Below are 17,296 nucleotides of genomic sequence, written 5' to 3' on the forward strand. Positions count from 1 at the left end.
CGAGGTTTTACCTTTTAACGTGTGATTCCTAACGAAATATAATTCCTAATGAAATATAACTTTTCTAAACTTATTTATTGAATGCATGTAATGTTTGCTTTTTTGTATTCTTTCAAACAATTTGACGTCATATTTCTTATAATATATTCTTATATATTCTTATATATTTCTTATAATATAACAAAGGAGCGGTCCATATGACGATATGCTTACTACTTCACCTCATTTGTCAATACATATATGAAAACCAGCCTGAGTTTTTCTGTCTGTGTTTTAAAAAATATTTTTTTCCGTTAACCAGCTGTCGCCCCCCTACGAACGACAACTCTCAAAAGTCGAAACTTGTGCGAGCTGATGACTAACGAGGTCTTACCTTTAAACGTCTGATTTCTAAAACGGGTTTGACGATAGGAAGTGAACTACCCACGTCATTCCACCTGGCTACCGTCCTATATAATTTGATAGATGACTTTCCAAATTCGAATTTCTATTAAAAATTAACATTTTACAACAAATTCATGTATCACCACAGAGAATTGGAGCCAAAATCGAATTTTGGTGAAATATAACAATTCTTGATGTTTTTTTTAAATTATGAACTGTCTCATCTAAATGCTGTTTAGAAATCAATTATGAAACAAATTGTACGAGACAATCCCATAATCAATAATAAATTGTTTTTATTTGTGTAAAAAAATTTTCAGGTCAAAACATATTGTCATTATAACATTTCTCCAAACAATTTAAAATATGATTGGTTTAGTCACTGCGTACTGTGTGTTTGAATTGGGTTGAAATTTGTTAAAGCGATTATTTTTACTAATGAAATTCGGTAAGTGGATTTTGAGTACTTTTTATAATATGTTATCAAAAACATCGACGGTAATTCCGAATTTTCTTTCCATGACTTTTTTTATTAGTTTCAAAATGTATTTGAGTTCAGTGGAAAAATGGTACTTTAGTACATTTGCTTGTTATTAGTGACAAAATTAAGCGAATCAAATCCAAAATTAAACAGGAATGTTTGTAGTGATCTGATGTTCAGCTGGGACTATATTCAATTTATTCTAACCACATTATCTACAGGAGTTTTTCATAAAAAAGTATAGATTATTTCGATATATTATTGACACGGTTGTGATGTTTATATTTAACGTTTTATCTCATATGTAGTTCGGACTTTGTTTTTAGTATCTTATCACTCATTTTTTTTAGTGTAGATGGTAAATGCTGATCCTACCCGGCATCGTCCGGTGAGATATCATCACAACGGCTTAAGGCAGCGTGAAGTGCTTTCGGGTTAATGTTTCGTTGCTGTGCCGCTGTTTCCGGTTTCAAGGGTGGAAAAAATGCATGATAGCACTCTTAAAGTCAAAGTCCGTACAAAATACGGAGGTAAAATAGATTCCCAATCGGATCACCGGATGGGGGCTGATTCAAGGGCATCACCCTGCAGAAGTTATTCGAAAAACACTATTTCTGCCACTTAGCAAGGTCTTCCTAACATCAGTCCACAGGAGAATAGCATGGTAACTGCTTTTGCTACGAGATCCACTAGCAACTTCAAAATCGATTTCTGCAACATCAGTGGACTCAACTCAAATATAAACGCAGTGCACCAACATCTGCAATCAAATAGTCTTTATATTTTTGGCATTACCTTGGTTCAACAAAAATTGCGAGCAAGCTGTCGACTCCAAAAATCTCGCCTACTGGCAGTGGCGCAAAAATCCCAGTGCCGAAAACCGAACTAGGTTTGACGATGCTCGCAACAGCTGCAAACTTAGGATAAATGAAAGCAAAGAGCTTCACAATCAGATAATTAGGGATACACTGCTTGCCAATCCTAACGAGTATTGATCCTGCTGGTCGGTAGCTAAAGTTGTTAATCAGAGCTATACAAAATCCACAATTCCAACACTAACACAAGCGGATGGTTCAATTGTAACAACAGCCATAGATAAAGCAAATCTACTAGCTGAACGATTACTAGCTGCCACTATTGCCCCGGTAGTGGCAAATGAACTCGCACCAGTATTTTTCAGACTTTTCAACCTCTTACAAAAAAGGGTTTTTCCTTCTTTTTGCAAGATTGCTCACAGCCAAATAACTATAGTCCAGTCGCTTTGCTATCAGTGATATCAAAAATTATGGAGAGAGTCGGAAAACACCATATCCTCAAATATTTGGAAGGCTTCAACATCTTGAGTAATCATCAATATGGCTTTCGGAAACAAAGATCAACAGGCGACCTTCTATCGTATGTCACCCATATTTGGAATAACGCAATCGGGAAACATGGAGAATGAAGAGCTGTTGCGCTTGATATTTCTAAGGCCTTTGACCGTGTGTGGCATGAGGGTTTGCTGGCCAAACTTCGATGCTATGGCATGCTGGATCATGCACATCTTCACCGGCAGCAGAAGGTTGCATATTTTAATGAGGATTTAGGAGTGATTTCGAATTGAGGTGAAAGGAACCAGGTTCAATTCAATAGCACAAAAACCCAGGCATCGATTTTCTCCAAGAAGATGAATGTCTCCGAACCGGATATAAAAATGTCAGGTAAGACAATTCCGTTTTCTGCTGTTGGATGTTGAAATGGACACCAATATGTCTTGGCACAAGTATGTGGCTGGAATTGTAAAAGCTGCTTCTCAAAAGCTTGGAACATAGTTCCGAACCAGAAAACTGTACATACATCAGCAACTTTTGATGCTTTATAAAGCTCAGATCAGACCTTCTTTGGAGTATTTTTCTCATGGATAGAGCTCTGCCCCCAAACATACCCTGCAGTTGCTGGACTCCATCCCGAAAAGAGCCATCCGCCTGATTGAAGACGCGAACATCACGTGCAACTTTGATAGTCTAGAACATCGAAGAATGGTTGGAGATTTAGCTCTCTTCTATAGATAGAGATCCACAAACACACGGATAATTTCAACAGAAGAAAAGAAGCTCTGAAACTCAATCAAATATGGAATCTCATTCTAAGCAGTTCAAGAATAGCAAACAGCATGACGGCAGGTAGAAAAGGGTCGACGATTGTTATTGACAATTCATCTAAATCAAGTACAGGTATTAGCACACCAAACTATCTGAGTCAGCATAAATACGCCTTACGCAGCAGTAATATCCAGTTATTGGAGATTACTCAGGATGTATAAACCTCTGAAGAAGCTAACCATTCGCGCCAGCGAAACGTCAGGAAGATATTCTAAAAATCGACGACCTTCAAACCCGAAAAATAGTGACACTGAACAAAACGTTTCATTGACATACGATTAAAACTTGCAACAAAAGTGATGAAACTTCCAAAACAGTGAACAGTAACGAACGAGAGAAGATTTTTTACAGCGAAGTAAGTTGAATAACATTTTTCGAGATCAATTGCCCTAACACCAAACTGATATTTTTGCAGTCGACGCGCGTTTCGCCAACAAAGTTAGCATCCTCAGGAGAAGAAAATTGATACCTAGTCTAGTCTGGTTAATCCTTATGTACTAAAATTTGTTACCTGAGCTTGTATACTTGATGTGCAATATGGAATTTCTCGGTATTTAACTACCTGCAAGTTCTTAGTAATTATTCTCTTCCTAACAGAAAATTAAAAAGTGGGCTAAACGGGATGAGTCCCTTATCGCCATTCATGCTGTTCTTACATTTTTCTATTTCTAGACTCTCACATGCATCGAGTAGCCTGGAGTCATGCACATGTTTAATCAGTTTCAGATTGTTTTCACCAATTCTGTGGTCCTTGTCTAGAGCATGTTGGGCGACACTGGAGGAGAGTAATAACAAGTTTATAGTAATCCCATTAGAACCTCAATACACGAGAGGGCTTCAACAGATATTCGATATAGTAAATATGAAAGTTGCATATAAATAAAACTTCTTATAAATTGCAACAGCTTCTTGGTAATCCAAAAGATAGACTAGAAAACACAGAAAGGTCGGGGATTTACGAAATCAGTTGTCAAGATTGCATCAGCAAATACATCGGCCAGAGCCGACGAGCGATTAAAACCCGCTTCGAAGAGCATTGTGCACACATGAAAACGGAAGGATAAAAAATCCAGGGTCGCCCAACATGCTCTAGACAAAGACCACAGAATTGGTGAAAACAATCTGAAACTGATTAAGCATGTGCATGACACCAGGCTACTCGATGCATGTGAGAGTCTAGAAATAGCAAAATGTAAGAACAGCATGAATGGCGATAAGGGACCCATCCCGTTTTGCCCGCTTTTTAATCTTCTGTTAGGAAGAGAATAATTACTAAGAACTTGCAGGTAGTTAATTACCGAGAAATTCGATATTGGACTTCAGGTATACAACCTCAGGTAACAAATTTTAGTATTAACCAGACTAGACTAGGTATCAATTTTCTTCTCCTGGGGATACAAATTTTTTTGGCGAAACGCGCGTCGAGTGCAAAAATATCAGTTTTGTGTTAGGGCAATTGATCTCGAAAAAAGTTATTCAACTTTCACACCAAAGGTTCCAATCTCATCGTTACTCATCGTTAGCGAAGTAAGTACCTATTCGCTAGTATCCAGCGCAAAAACCAATGTTGTCTGGTACCCGACATGCCATACTTCTTTGTGAAAAAGCTCTAGACTCGGTAATACCTTTCACTCACTCTTAATTAATGAATTAACTACAGTTAAAAACTCTCCGAAATTATTGCATGTTCCACACTTTTCCCTGGAAAATCCAGTTGAGAAATTAAAAATCAATTTTTCCAACTAATTGAGGTTGTACATTTTTTTATGGGAAATCCGTTCATGTAGTGATTGAATGATGATTAATGTGACATAACGACTCTCTCAATCATGTTTTACCTTACCCCTCAACGTGACAGCGTCTGCTCATGACACCGATCAAATTAAATGAATATCGTGACTGAAATACCAACGCAGAACTGATCCATCCATTGAATGACCGGATCTAATATGGAATGTGTCCATTTGTGTATAGATATAAATAATTCACTATAAGTATTTTCAGAGATAGGTAGGTATACCGAGATGATATTTTGGCTGGAGATTGTAAGAACAGCAGTGTGCGAAGCCTTTTAAGTATTTTACGGCTGCCTACCTGATAGTTAATAAGGTATATCTCTGAAAACACCTGAACTGATTTAATGTCACCTTTGGAATACAGAGGCAAACTCAGTTGCAAGAGGGATTTACGAAAAAAACTCGGATAAAGATCATACTTGTTATAACCCTTTTAAAACATCAATAAACAGGAACAAACTTTATTATCTTTTAGTTCTTGAAACAGTTTTTGTACCTTCAAGTTGTACCTTCTTATCTTTCGTCATGACAACCACCATAGTTTACTATTTATATTACAAGGTAATAAAAATATAACACGTCCCCCATTTTTTAACAAAATTAAAACTGATGACAATGAAATAATAATCACCAAACAAAATGTAAATGTCAATATCAACAAATCAATCATCATCTGAATCTAAATCAGTAACATAATCTTACAGATTTTGTTGATATTTCTCAATTTTTTTTATATGAAATCAAATCTTGAAGCGAGATCAAAAATACTCATATTTTGTCAACAATTTGTACTATATTTATATATGGAATTCATTTTTCCGTGACATTTCCGAAAGAAAAAATTAGTAGTATAAGCATTAATATAACAACTGTATACTACTCATATAATAAATATAGAACTTACGAGATCCGGTTATTAAATAACGAGACTGCGCGCCTAGAGGGCGCCCTAGAGAGGTAGGGAAAAACAAGTAGTGCCGTGGGCATCTGGAAATCTCTCTTCACGTACCAAAACACGTTTTTGCACTATTATAGTATTTGTGCAGTTTGAAACGAATGTGTTTTTTTCTCGTGCCGAAAACCGTGTGTGACAAAACACGGGAGCAACGTATCAGTCTCAAATTTCTCGTTGAATTGAAAAAACTTCAACTGAGTGCTATAAATTGTTGCAAGAGGCCTATGGGGACAATTCTCTATCTCGTGCGCGTGTTTTTGAATGGTGTAAGCGCTTCAGTGAGGGCCGAGAGAGCACTGAAGATGACCAGCGCCCAGGTCGCTCTGTCACTGTTTCAACTCCGGAAACAGTAACAAAAATCAACCAAATTGTGCGTGCAGATCGTCGAATTAGCGTTCGGATGGTTGCCGAGGCTGTAAACGCCGATAAAGAAAAATTTTAGGTGAGGAATCACAAATGAAAAAGTCTGTACGAAGTAGGTTTCAAAAAACCTGACTTCTGACCAAAAGTTCTTGCGTCAGCAGGTCTGCTCAGATTTCCTTGAACGGTTAGAAGAAGATCCCGGACTGATGAAAAACATTATTACTTGCACCGACATGTGGATTTTTCAATACGATTGTGAAACAAAGTGGCAATTGATGCATTGGAGGACGCCTGAATCGCCCAAAAAAAAATAGGAAGTCCAAATCAAAATTCTAAGTGATGTTGATCGTTTTTTTTTCAACATTAACGTTATCGTGATGACTGAATATATTCCAGAGGGTCATACTGTCAACCAGACTTACTATTTGTCAGTGTTGGCAACACTGCTAGAACGAGTTCGTAAGAAATGTCCCGAGTTGTGGAAGAACATCTCGCGCATGACGCGTTATCTGTGAAGCGGTATTTGGCCGATAAACGCACTCCAGTGCTCGAACACGTATCTTACTCACCAGATTTGGCACCGTACGACTTTCCGAATATAAAATCTGCTTTGAAAGGGACTCGACTTGAGTCGATGGAAGCGGTAAAGCAAAAAACGGCAGAGTTCCTGAAGGCCCTCACCAAAGAAGACTTCCAGCACTGCTTCGATCAATGGAAAAAACGCATGGAAAGGTGTGTGGCGAGGGGAAGGAAGTATATTGAAGGGGAGCATTCAAATATAGAATTATTTTTTTAACAAAACCCTTTTTCGTAACCAGTCTCATTATTCAATAGCCGGACCTTGTAAGCACCTGAGAGAAATCGAAGATATACCTATGACTTATACTCCAATCGAGTATCTATTTGAACAACTAAATACAACAGAAAAACAATTTTTGGAAACAGCAAAATAAAAATATTTTCACTAGCTTCCTCTTAAAAAATCTGTAATAAAATCATATTGGTTAGAATCAAGCAGAAAGTGACGTGGATCTTTTAATTGTATAATCACATCTAGATGGGAAATTCCATGATATACGTAATTTTTGTAGTAGTCATATGAGTTGTCAAAATTACATTAAAACCTATTTCATTGTCTTGTTGTTTCATACTTTTTTTGATATTTAATCATATTTATTCATTCATTTAATCTTGCCATTATTTTTGGCCAAAGCCAATCAATCAATCGCAGTCCTATAAATTAATATGAGGCCTCAGGGACGCGACAGTAATAATAATGGCCTCAGCACATGTTGGTGAAGAAATTTTTTTGACTAGTCAAAAATAATGCCGTACAACGAGTTGATTTGATAAAAACCATACAATTTTGAATTCAATGACAAAAAAATCCATTTTCTCTCCATTTTTCTATCCTTGATGTTAGTTGGGTTTGTAACTTATCTAGTGTAAGGAGCAGACTTCATTTGATATGCATTATTTCTGTGCATTTTAAGGATAATTCGAGACTGATGGTCATCCAGTCTCACTTCAAATCATCTAAATAATTTCCATATAGCTATTCATTTAATCAGCTGTATATGTTGAAAAGTGTCACTAAGATTGATCATTCACGGTGAAACAGTTATCGAAATATAATTATAATTGAAACTACTGGAAATGTTGAGTCATCATACCCAAATGAAGTATATGAGTATGTAAACAATAACAAGTTCATGTCTTATGTTATTATTCCACAAAAAATCGTATCTAAATTGAAGGCTAGGTGAAATATATAGAACCCGGAATAATAATTTAATGTCGATCAAATGAAAAAAAACTTAATTATATACAGGAAGTAAAAGTTACTTCTATTTTTTGATAGATACGTATTCTATTTTTATTCTAAAGGTTGACCTTATCACAGAAAATTACTGTTCACGTCATTTATTTTCAATGGCAATGAAGATGGCAGATTGTTTCCATTTGCATTGATTTCAATATCATACTTTCATTTCGAAACACGTAGCTGAAAGACTGACTGTCATATCCATTCAGTTTGACAGCTTGATATTTTAAAAACATCTTTCAAAATATTTTCTTTTCTAATTGATATATTGAACAGCAAATGAAATCAGTCTCCAGTAACTGAAAAAAATATTTTGACCTTTGAAATTCGCCTATAAACTAATTTATTATGTGAAGCGTCTCCATTACTTCTGATATGTAAACGTATGAACATACTATATAATGAATATTATTGTTAAAAAGCAAGGATGTGATGTGATGTCATAGTTTAATGACCATTCTAATTACGATCGGAAAAATAAAATTACCAGACATTTGAATAATCATTTTGAGGCCGGCATTCTCGATGACATATACTTTTCACTAGTTAAACAGGCAAATGTTGCACATTTTCTTAACTAATGAATAAAAATTTTGCACAGTCCATTATTTTTTCAAATTAACTTTTCACCCAAATGAAAAGCCAGTTGTGAATAAAACAGGCCAATCCACAGCATTTTTGTTTTGCTGAACTGAAACTAATGTTTCTCTTTTGGGCGATGTTTTGAATATACAGGCCGTTTTTCTTAGATGCTTCCACTATAACTACCTCGGATACCGTCGGTTGGACTGGACAATCAAGAATATCAGTGGTTGTTTTCGAAATATTGACCAAAAACTAGAATTTTAGAATTTGGTTTTTTTGCTCTACCGCCTCCGTTTCGAATGGTACAAAAAAGGCTAGAAAGGTAGATTTTTGTAGTCTTTGTCATAACAAACTCAGTTATATACTACAATATAGGTCCATACTTGAAAGCATAAAGTTGATGATGAACGAAACGCCGCATTGCAAATTGATTTATTTCAAATTATAACAAATATGAAACAGACTTGAAAGTTCCTTCGCCTTTTTATACCATTTGAAATGGAGACGGTAGAGCCAGAAAACGATATTCGATATTTTTAATACTTTTTGGTAGAAAAGAGAATAGTGGGAAAGAAATTTTCTGGCTTTCTACTACTCCATCTTGATACGAAAAAATGTGGGAATCTTCCAAAGAAAGGAAGGAAGTAATCAATTTGAAAATAAATAACTCTATACATGGATGTGTAGATCATGCAAAGAAGTAACTTTCAGACACAAACTGAAAGAATGCCCCCCTGAAACAGCTACTTTCATATGAACATTGAATTACACGAAAGAAAAAAAATTCTTTCGAAACAAATACTTTTACATGAACACTGAATTATACAGAAGATACTTTTCTTTACTCAGTTTGTATTCCCAAAAATTAATCACTGCTAAAAATATAACCCCTTCAATTCAAGAGAATAGTGTTGCATCACTCGTCGCTGAAAGCAGATAATGCGTTTGATAGATATTTCAGCAGCATGCAAATCATTTATATGAGGTATAAAATTACCCCCTAAAGGTGTACTATGAATTTGTGGTCTATTATTTTGAAAACATTTTTCCTAGATTTCGAAATGAAAACAACTGTCGCAAGAAATCTACATTCCCTTCAATCGAGACATGTTGTATAATTCTAGGTTTTGAAAACGGAAAGAGAATGCTTTTTGAAAAGTCAACCTATGTGAAGAAATTTGAGTATATTTTTTTCTATTATTTCATCATTCATAGGGAAAATTTATAAATATAAGTTACTGACTGAACTCTTTTGAGGTCTATGTTCCGAAGTATTTTTCCCGGAAAAACTTTTCAGTTTGCTTTTCATGAAACTTGTACAGATTCTCTGTTGGGCTAGATTCATTCATTTCGCGAAAATAAATAGGGTTGGACACGAATGAAAAGCCGTTTTCATTGTTTTCATATATTGGTAAGTTCACATATTACTTCTACATATTTGTTCGATACGATGCGATATAATAATAATAATAATAATAGCGTTTATTGCCCAACAGTTTCCCATTTACAGAGCAAAAGTAACATACTTGAAGGATATTACTATTTAATATAAAAAAACATAAATGACTTATAGGTACGCAAGAGACTTATTTTTGATTTCACAAATACTGCAACAAAAAATATCGATGTTAGTAGGGAGCTTGTTCGCATTACGACACATCAGATTGATTGGTGATTTTAACATTAAGTTAGTTTGTGCTCTTTTGCATAAAAAAGTATTGATGTGCCTAGAAGATATTCTTGGAACAAAGATATCAATTTCTGATAATAGTATAGGACAATCCAATTTGCCATTCAATAGCTTATATAGAAATAAAACAGATGCCTGATTTTTTCTTTTTTCTAAGGCTACAAAGTCAAATCTGCATAGCAGATCAGGGTAATCACAGTTTCTTGGAGAATAAGTTCCGGTCATTCTAAAAGTAAGAAATTTTAAAAACTTCTTTTGGACTCTATCAATTGCTGATGTGTATTGATGGTATATGGGATCCCATATAAAGTGAAATTAGGATAAGATACCTGGATGCCATTATTCTTGAATAATACGTGACTATCAGGGCATAGTTATGCACCATCATCATCACAATTTTAATCATTGTCACTGTCCTAATCAAAGTGAAAACAAAAAATGGAATCAAATATTCAAATATAATTGTGAATAAATATCTCAACTTTGCATGAATGCTCCTACAGAAATTCACAAGTTTAGTTTGATATGTTTATTAACATAACCTCTCGAAAATACGAAAACAATCCTTCATTCCAAACTCCACCGTGAATATCAACAATTTATATATGATATTCCGAAATCTCAATACCTTAATCGAAATTTATTGGTAGGTATAATAAGAGATTAACATTATTCTCAAAGTAGCAATTTCATTAAAATAGAAAAGAATACGGGCCGTACTGCATCTGGAATGTCAAGGCACGACAGATTTAAACAATGAAGTCCTGTTTTTGAAAAAATACTACTAATAGAATATGTTCTTTCGAACAAATTCTCTTGTTGATATTTCTCGTTATTCAATTAATGAAATTGATTGATTGATGGAATTTATAGTGATACATTTAGCTGAAATTATTTCAGGAAATAATATTTACAAATACCACTCGACTTGAAATTTTTCTTAGATACCCTAGTGCCCTTTTTTTTAAACTGAAAATCTATTATTTTTGAGCAATACCATCAATAGAGTAACTAGCAATAGATAAAACAACTCGTCTTACGGACCGTTGTTTTATCATGCTGTTCTCATGGTATTGCTAAATAACAAAATATTCGTTAAAAAATGGAAATATATCGATAACATTATGAGATCTTGTAAAAAATGGCTTATTGCCTCTTTGAAAAAAAATCACAAATCTTAATCAACAAATGAGAATGAAACATATCCTGTAAATTGAATGTGGGACATCCGTCATAATAGCCTCCGAGATCTCCATGATTCGGTTCGACAAATTTGATTCATCCCTGAATTACATCAATTTCTGTTCCTATTCAAAACGGTCCGCGCGTGTCGTGGCCATGGCAACTACTTGAAACTAAATCTACTCCATCGTTATAAGACAATCATTCTCGGGGTCGTCATTGTCTTCCTTTATCTGACATTGTTTCGAATCCTTTCACCGAGAGAAATAGCAATGACAACCAGCGTTGGCAATATGGAAACATTACAAACGCATTGATAATTACGGCCATCAAGTTGTTACTAATTGATTTTTAATTCGTGGCATAATGGATTATGATCAATTCCGATATAATAATGTTGAGAACGACTAATTTTCTATGGAGCAAAACGTGACTTTTACCCAGGTGGATAGATTTGTTTTCTGCCACCAACAGAAATTACTCTATAGAGTGGTCAAAATATATGTATAGATAGGTAAACGTCAAAATTCATGACGATGAAACACCAAAGAACTGACCAGAAAATGACCAATATTTCAAGAAGAAAATAATGAGCTATTGCTTGACAACTGTAATGGTTAGAACTTTTCTCAAACTTATCAGAACCACGAAAATCCTAGACAGGGATCGTAGCTAACATATATATTCCTAAAATCTGCTTTCCAAATACTAGCACAATGAGTAACAAGTAAATCAACAGAAAAATTTTAGAGAAAATTAAAGTTTTTTCATCTTTCCTATGAATTTTTATCTTCCACAATCTGAAAAATTAAAAAATTGTGATCTAGAAACGGCAATTTTTTCTTATTTACCGCGATAAGTTACTGTGTGAACCCAAAAAACTACATAAAAACAATTTGGAATTTCTAGAAATTCTGTTTCCAACTTGTATGTCTTGTATTATAGTCCCTCATTTGGTCTTGAAGATTTCTAAACGTTCCGTTGATTTTGGAAGTTTACAATAATTATAAAAGAACGAAATCTGGATGATGTACTGTAGAGAAATCCTTCAGATGCGCCGAGAGCAGTGCCTGTATGAAAGTCGTGATTTACGTTTGTTTTGAATAGTTGTTGATAACTCTCTCGACATATAGGAGATCTTAAAAAGTGTTCGAGAACTGTCTTTGCTATTTCAACAATGTGATTGTGCCAAGACATACCTTGGAATCTTGGTATCTTAGTGAATCTTCACATTCACCTTCTTAGAGAATCTGATGCCTAAATTTTGTACTTGGTTACTACCACCTTGCACTCTGCAAAGGCAGAGAATGTTCGTAAATTTAAATAGAAACAAGCGGCAACAGTGCTGCCCTCTGCATTGCAAAGAATAAAATGCTGGATTGCTAACTCATCATCTTCACACTCCAATAAAATCATCTAGGCCATGTGCAAGAAAAAACCGTCGAATGATATGTCGAATGATAATAATAAAATATTTCTATTCTCAGGGAATATATCTCAGCTTTTTGAAATACGGGGATATACTGATGCCTAATTAGTCTAGATCAGTTCCACGTACAGAAAAAAATCATATGTATCTTATCAGAAATGTCAGCAACCGAAATTATGAAAATGGAATATTGAGTCATCATCAAGTACCTGAATTTGAAGGGGTTAAAAAGTTAGCAGTTTTATGAAGATATGCTTAAAAACTCTTCGCGATTAATGTCCTTCGTATACAACCATGAAAATTTGGATTGCAAGCTACAAAAGAGGTACAGCTTCCATTATTTACCAATAAGTTTACCACGTATTTACAGGCTTATTAATATTCCATATCTAGACGAAACTTAGTGAAATACCAAGTTTCTAACAGAACTGGGAATTACTATTCGACGTTAGTGACCACTCTACAAGGAAAAATTATATATCGCGTCAGAATTAATCGAAAAACCTCCTTATTCACCAGATCCCATTTCGACCGACTATGACTTTCCTCAACTGAAAAAAGTCTGAGATAGTAAATTTTCTTTCAACGAAGATATGATAGAATTTGTAGAGATCTGGTTTGCAGAGCAAATTAAGATCTTTTTCAAATGTAAGTTTAATGTTATAAATGTATCTTATTGAGAGGGGGCATGCTGAATAATAAAATACTCTGATCCTTGACGTTTTCTTTAAGTTACTTAAGTAACATTCAATGAAAGTATATTGACTTTCAAATTATGTTTGCTTCAATACTAGTGTAATAATTTTTGCAAACATTCTCGTACATGAAGAAGATATGAAGGCCAAGCTGAATAAGATAGTTTATTCACCAACTGGTGAATAATCAGATGAGATAAGAAAATAACCACCATATTCAAAATTGTGCAGAAATTGAACCCAAATTCAGCAATAACAGTAATAAAGCCAGTGGGGGAATGGTTTTGCAAGCTTTCCATCAGAAGCCAGCTGATTTTCAAATGAAAGGGATGGAGGGTTCCTCTTCTGAAGAAGAGGAACGAAGAATATTCTAGATCAAATGTTTTCAGATTGAAGATGATAACGTTTTTTCTCATATATAACTTACCTTCAAGACTTTGGTCATATCCCTTGGTGAAGAAAAGCATGGCTTTGGCCGCTCGTTCAGGAGTTTTAAGCAGGCCTTGTCTTTCTGGATTCTCTCCAAGTGAAGCTAGTAGCAGTTTGTACGATCTTGACATTTCGGGAAGCATGTCTTCTCTAGTTGGTGGTCTGTGATCTAACTCTAAATCGTGGTGGAATGTGCACTTCTCATGTCCTGTGAACAATTTATAAATTTATAAATATTTATTTATTTATTTCAACGGACAAGCCAATTTTTACAAATATCTTTTTATAAATTGTACATGTGCTTACAAACTAAAGATACATCAGATGTTTTTAATCGATTTTTTGAAGGATAATAATGATGAATTAAACAATTCCAGTGATGGTAGTGATTTGCTGATTTCAATATCCTACATATTGTTTCATTCTGACCATAATTGGTTCTACAAAAAGGAATTTTAAAAATATCACTATTTCTGGTTCTTCTATCATTCACAGAGAAAGTAGTACAGCAAACAAATTAATTGTTGTTTGTAAATTTAAAACACTTTTCTAATACAAAGTATTTTTATTCTTTGAAAGATTTTTTTTGTGGAGGTCTCAATATTTGTTACAATTTTTTTTTCTGGGTACATGACCTTCCATTGATTGTCTCTACAGCAGATTCTCTATTGATTAAGCTTTGTAAGAAAAGTAAGAAAGGTATTTCTATTATGCAGGCAAATATTTTGGATTATATTTGATGTGTATCGATATTCCGTTCTCTTATTTGCACTACAATAATTGTCACTTCTATACTTTTGAATTCCATGTTATTCTCTTGCCTTCTTAGTATTATCATATACTGTACGTCATTTCTTACGTTCAACCTTTATTGATTGGTGTTATTTATTCAATAATGTTTGAATTATTTCAAAGTGTGTGATGTAAGTTTCGATATTTTCCATTTATAACTAATCACAAGATACGATTGTAAATATTGTTCAGGGAAATTTACTGTAACAAAATATACCTTGATTCATTTTGATACAACGCAGAAGAACATATTTGAATTACTTAATAATAAACATGAAACCAAACTAGCTTCCAAATAATATGATGCTTCAAAACATAAAAGTTCGGAATAATAGTCTAGTCTCAAAGAAATCAGTCTGATGACTGTCGGGGAGAAAATCATACGTATTAAAAATTGAATATTTCGAAATGAAATTTCAAAACATTCACCTCGTTTAGCGTTCTTACACTGTAGGAGCTGCTAAATGCATGCCGGAAAACAACAGCCTTCCCGGCTAATATCATGATGTACATATTTAGGCAAGTTTCGTCACTGAGAAAATTCGTGCAGATGCTTAGCATACGTCCAGAACCGATGTCCTTTCACTGTATGAACGACAGGTATTCAATCCTGTTTACATCAGTGTTTCCTCAACTCAACTCAACTGATTATTTAGCGGTTACACTGTCCAGTCCATCTTGAAGATACAATTACAACCACCCAATTGTTTCAGTTCTTCATTACTTCATCATTTACATTGAACTATCAAGTCTTAAAAATCGTTTATGATAAATATTCACTTCCTTATGAATATTTTATATTTTCATTATTCAATAAGTTTTCTACCCCATGCTACCGGTCGGTCGGTAGCCAGGCGGTTCGACGTGGGGTGCTGCCTTCATTCACCATGTTGGTCGGTGGTTCAATCCCTAGTCTGAACGATCGATTTTCACTTGCTATCGTCCAACCTGTGTTAGGAATCACACGTTAAAAGGCAAGACCTCGTTAATCTTTAGCTCGCACAAGTTTCGACTTCTGAGGGTTATTGTTCGTAGGGGTGCGACAGCTGGTTAACGGGAAAACAGATTTTTCAAAACATATTTACTAAACTTAGATTAATAAAACTATCACATAACTGATATTGATAGAAAATTATGAATATGAAAATCAATAAATTGATGGATGTAGCCGTTAGTTACAACGTGGTAGGAGATCATCATGAAAAATGAGAAATACAACTTCATATGTTTTTATACCAGTTGTATTTGTAACTAACGTTACTGCAGTTTCGTCCTTGAAGGACACTTTCAAACGAAGAGTTTATTTCATTCATTTGAAATGACCTTAGAGGACGAAACTGCAATAACGTGAGTTACAACTACAAGTGATAAATTTTATTTCTCATTTTTCAATATGAGACTTCTTTACATATACTTGTATTGTTGATGAACAAATAAATATGATACTGGCCGTGAGAAACATTCTTTTGGGACCCCATCTGGACCAGACTAATTTGAAATTTAAATAAGATAATGAAAACTAATGAATAAAGTTGTCTTAGTTATTCAAGGGCGTTGAAGATTTACAATTATGTTACATTATGTTTCATTGCCATAGAAAAGTGACTTATGTTTCTCATAATTTAAAAAAATAATTTTGAAAAAGGAAACAAAATTGTGATTTTTATCACGAATAATTTTGAATGAGTTCAGAATTTTTTTCCACTCCAAAAAATTGAGAAGGCACTTTATATTATATTAATTTTTATGGTTGTTTTTATTTTTATCGTTGTTTTATAATTTCACAAATATGTTTATCAAAAGTAAAGAAAAAAGCTAACAACGATTGTATAGATTCCTTGGTAATTATAAAAAAATTACTAAACACGATAGTCTCAAGTTTCTTTCTATTTCCTAATTTCTACAGACGTGATGAAGTACGATAATTAACATTCAGAACGTTCATCCATAAATTACGTTGGCTTTGTTCAGCTGGTATTGTAAAGTAGGATGCGATTTCTTTTAAAACAACAAGGTAAAATTGGATTTGGATATCTGATAATATCGAGTACGAATATTTCGCAAATTCACAATGTTCAGACTTTTTATCACCAACAAGTAGGCTAGGATTCTAATTGACATAATCATGATTAGTCTATCTTATTTGGGTACATGTCATAAAGTCACATATTTTTCTTCAACTATTATATTAATTCCTTCTGATGTTCTCGGAACTGCGCTTTTTGGAAAATCTTCATATCTTTTGAAAAGCAATTTACAAATATGTGGTGTCATTTATTCAACAAACAATTGGCAAAAACCCACAGAAAACACGTTCAATATTTCAGAAATATCTTCCAAACCACATCTTTATATAAGGCAACGAATGTAGAAATATTGCAAAATCATACCCAATATACTTAACAATTTTTCCGTCTTTTACCGATTTTGTTAAAACATTTGTTTGAACAAAAATGCAAAATTGAGTACTTCAACAAAACAAACGACTGGTGATGTAGTTTTTGTTAAAAAATTTCATTTAAAAATCACATAGGTAGGAAATATATATC

General features: G+C 34.1%; 1 protein-coding gene across 3 annotated transcripts in view; it reads right to left on the reverse strand.

Annotated features, from left to right (window-relative positions):
* Positions 1-17,296, reverse strand: part of Pu (GTP cyclohydrolase punch) — a 55,400-nt gene that overhangs the window by 12,702 nt on the left and 25,402 nt on the right. For all 3 annotated transcript variants that reach the window (XM_074170164.1, XM_074170157.1, XM_023155747.2), the window contains exon 2: positions 13,954-14,163. In XM_074170164.1, the coding sequence (XP_074026265.1) occupies positions 13,954-14,163 (210 nt within the window). The remainder of the gene's footprint in view (positions 1-13,953; positions 14,164-17,296) is intronic.

The sequence above is a fragment of the Leptinotarsa decemlineata genome, unplaced genomic scaffold (genome assembly GCF_025532065.1).
Source record: "Leptinotarsa decemlineata unplaced genomic scaffold, Ldec_3_MD MMD2_P_RNA_scaffold_11, whole genome shotgun sequence".
In the NCBI taxonomy this organism is placed as follows: domain Eukaryota; kingdom Metazoa; phylum Arthropoda; class Insecta; order Coleoptera; family Chrysomelidae; genus Leptinotarsa; species Leptinotarsa decemlineata.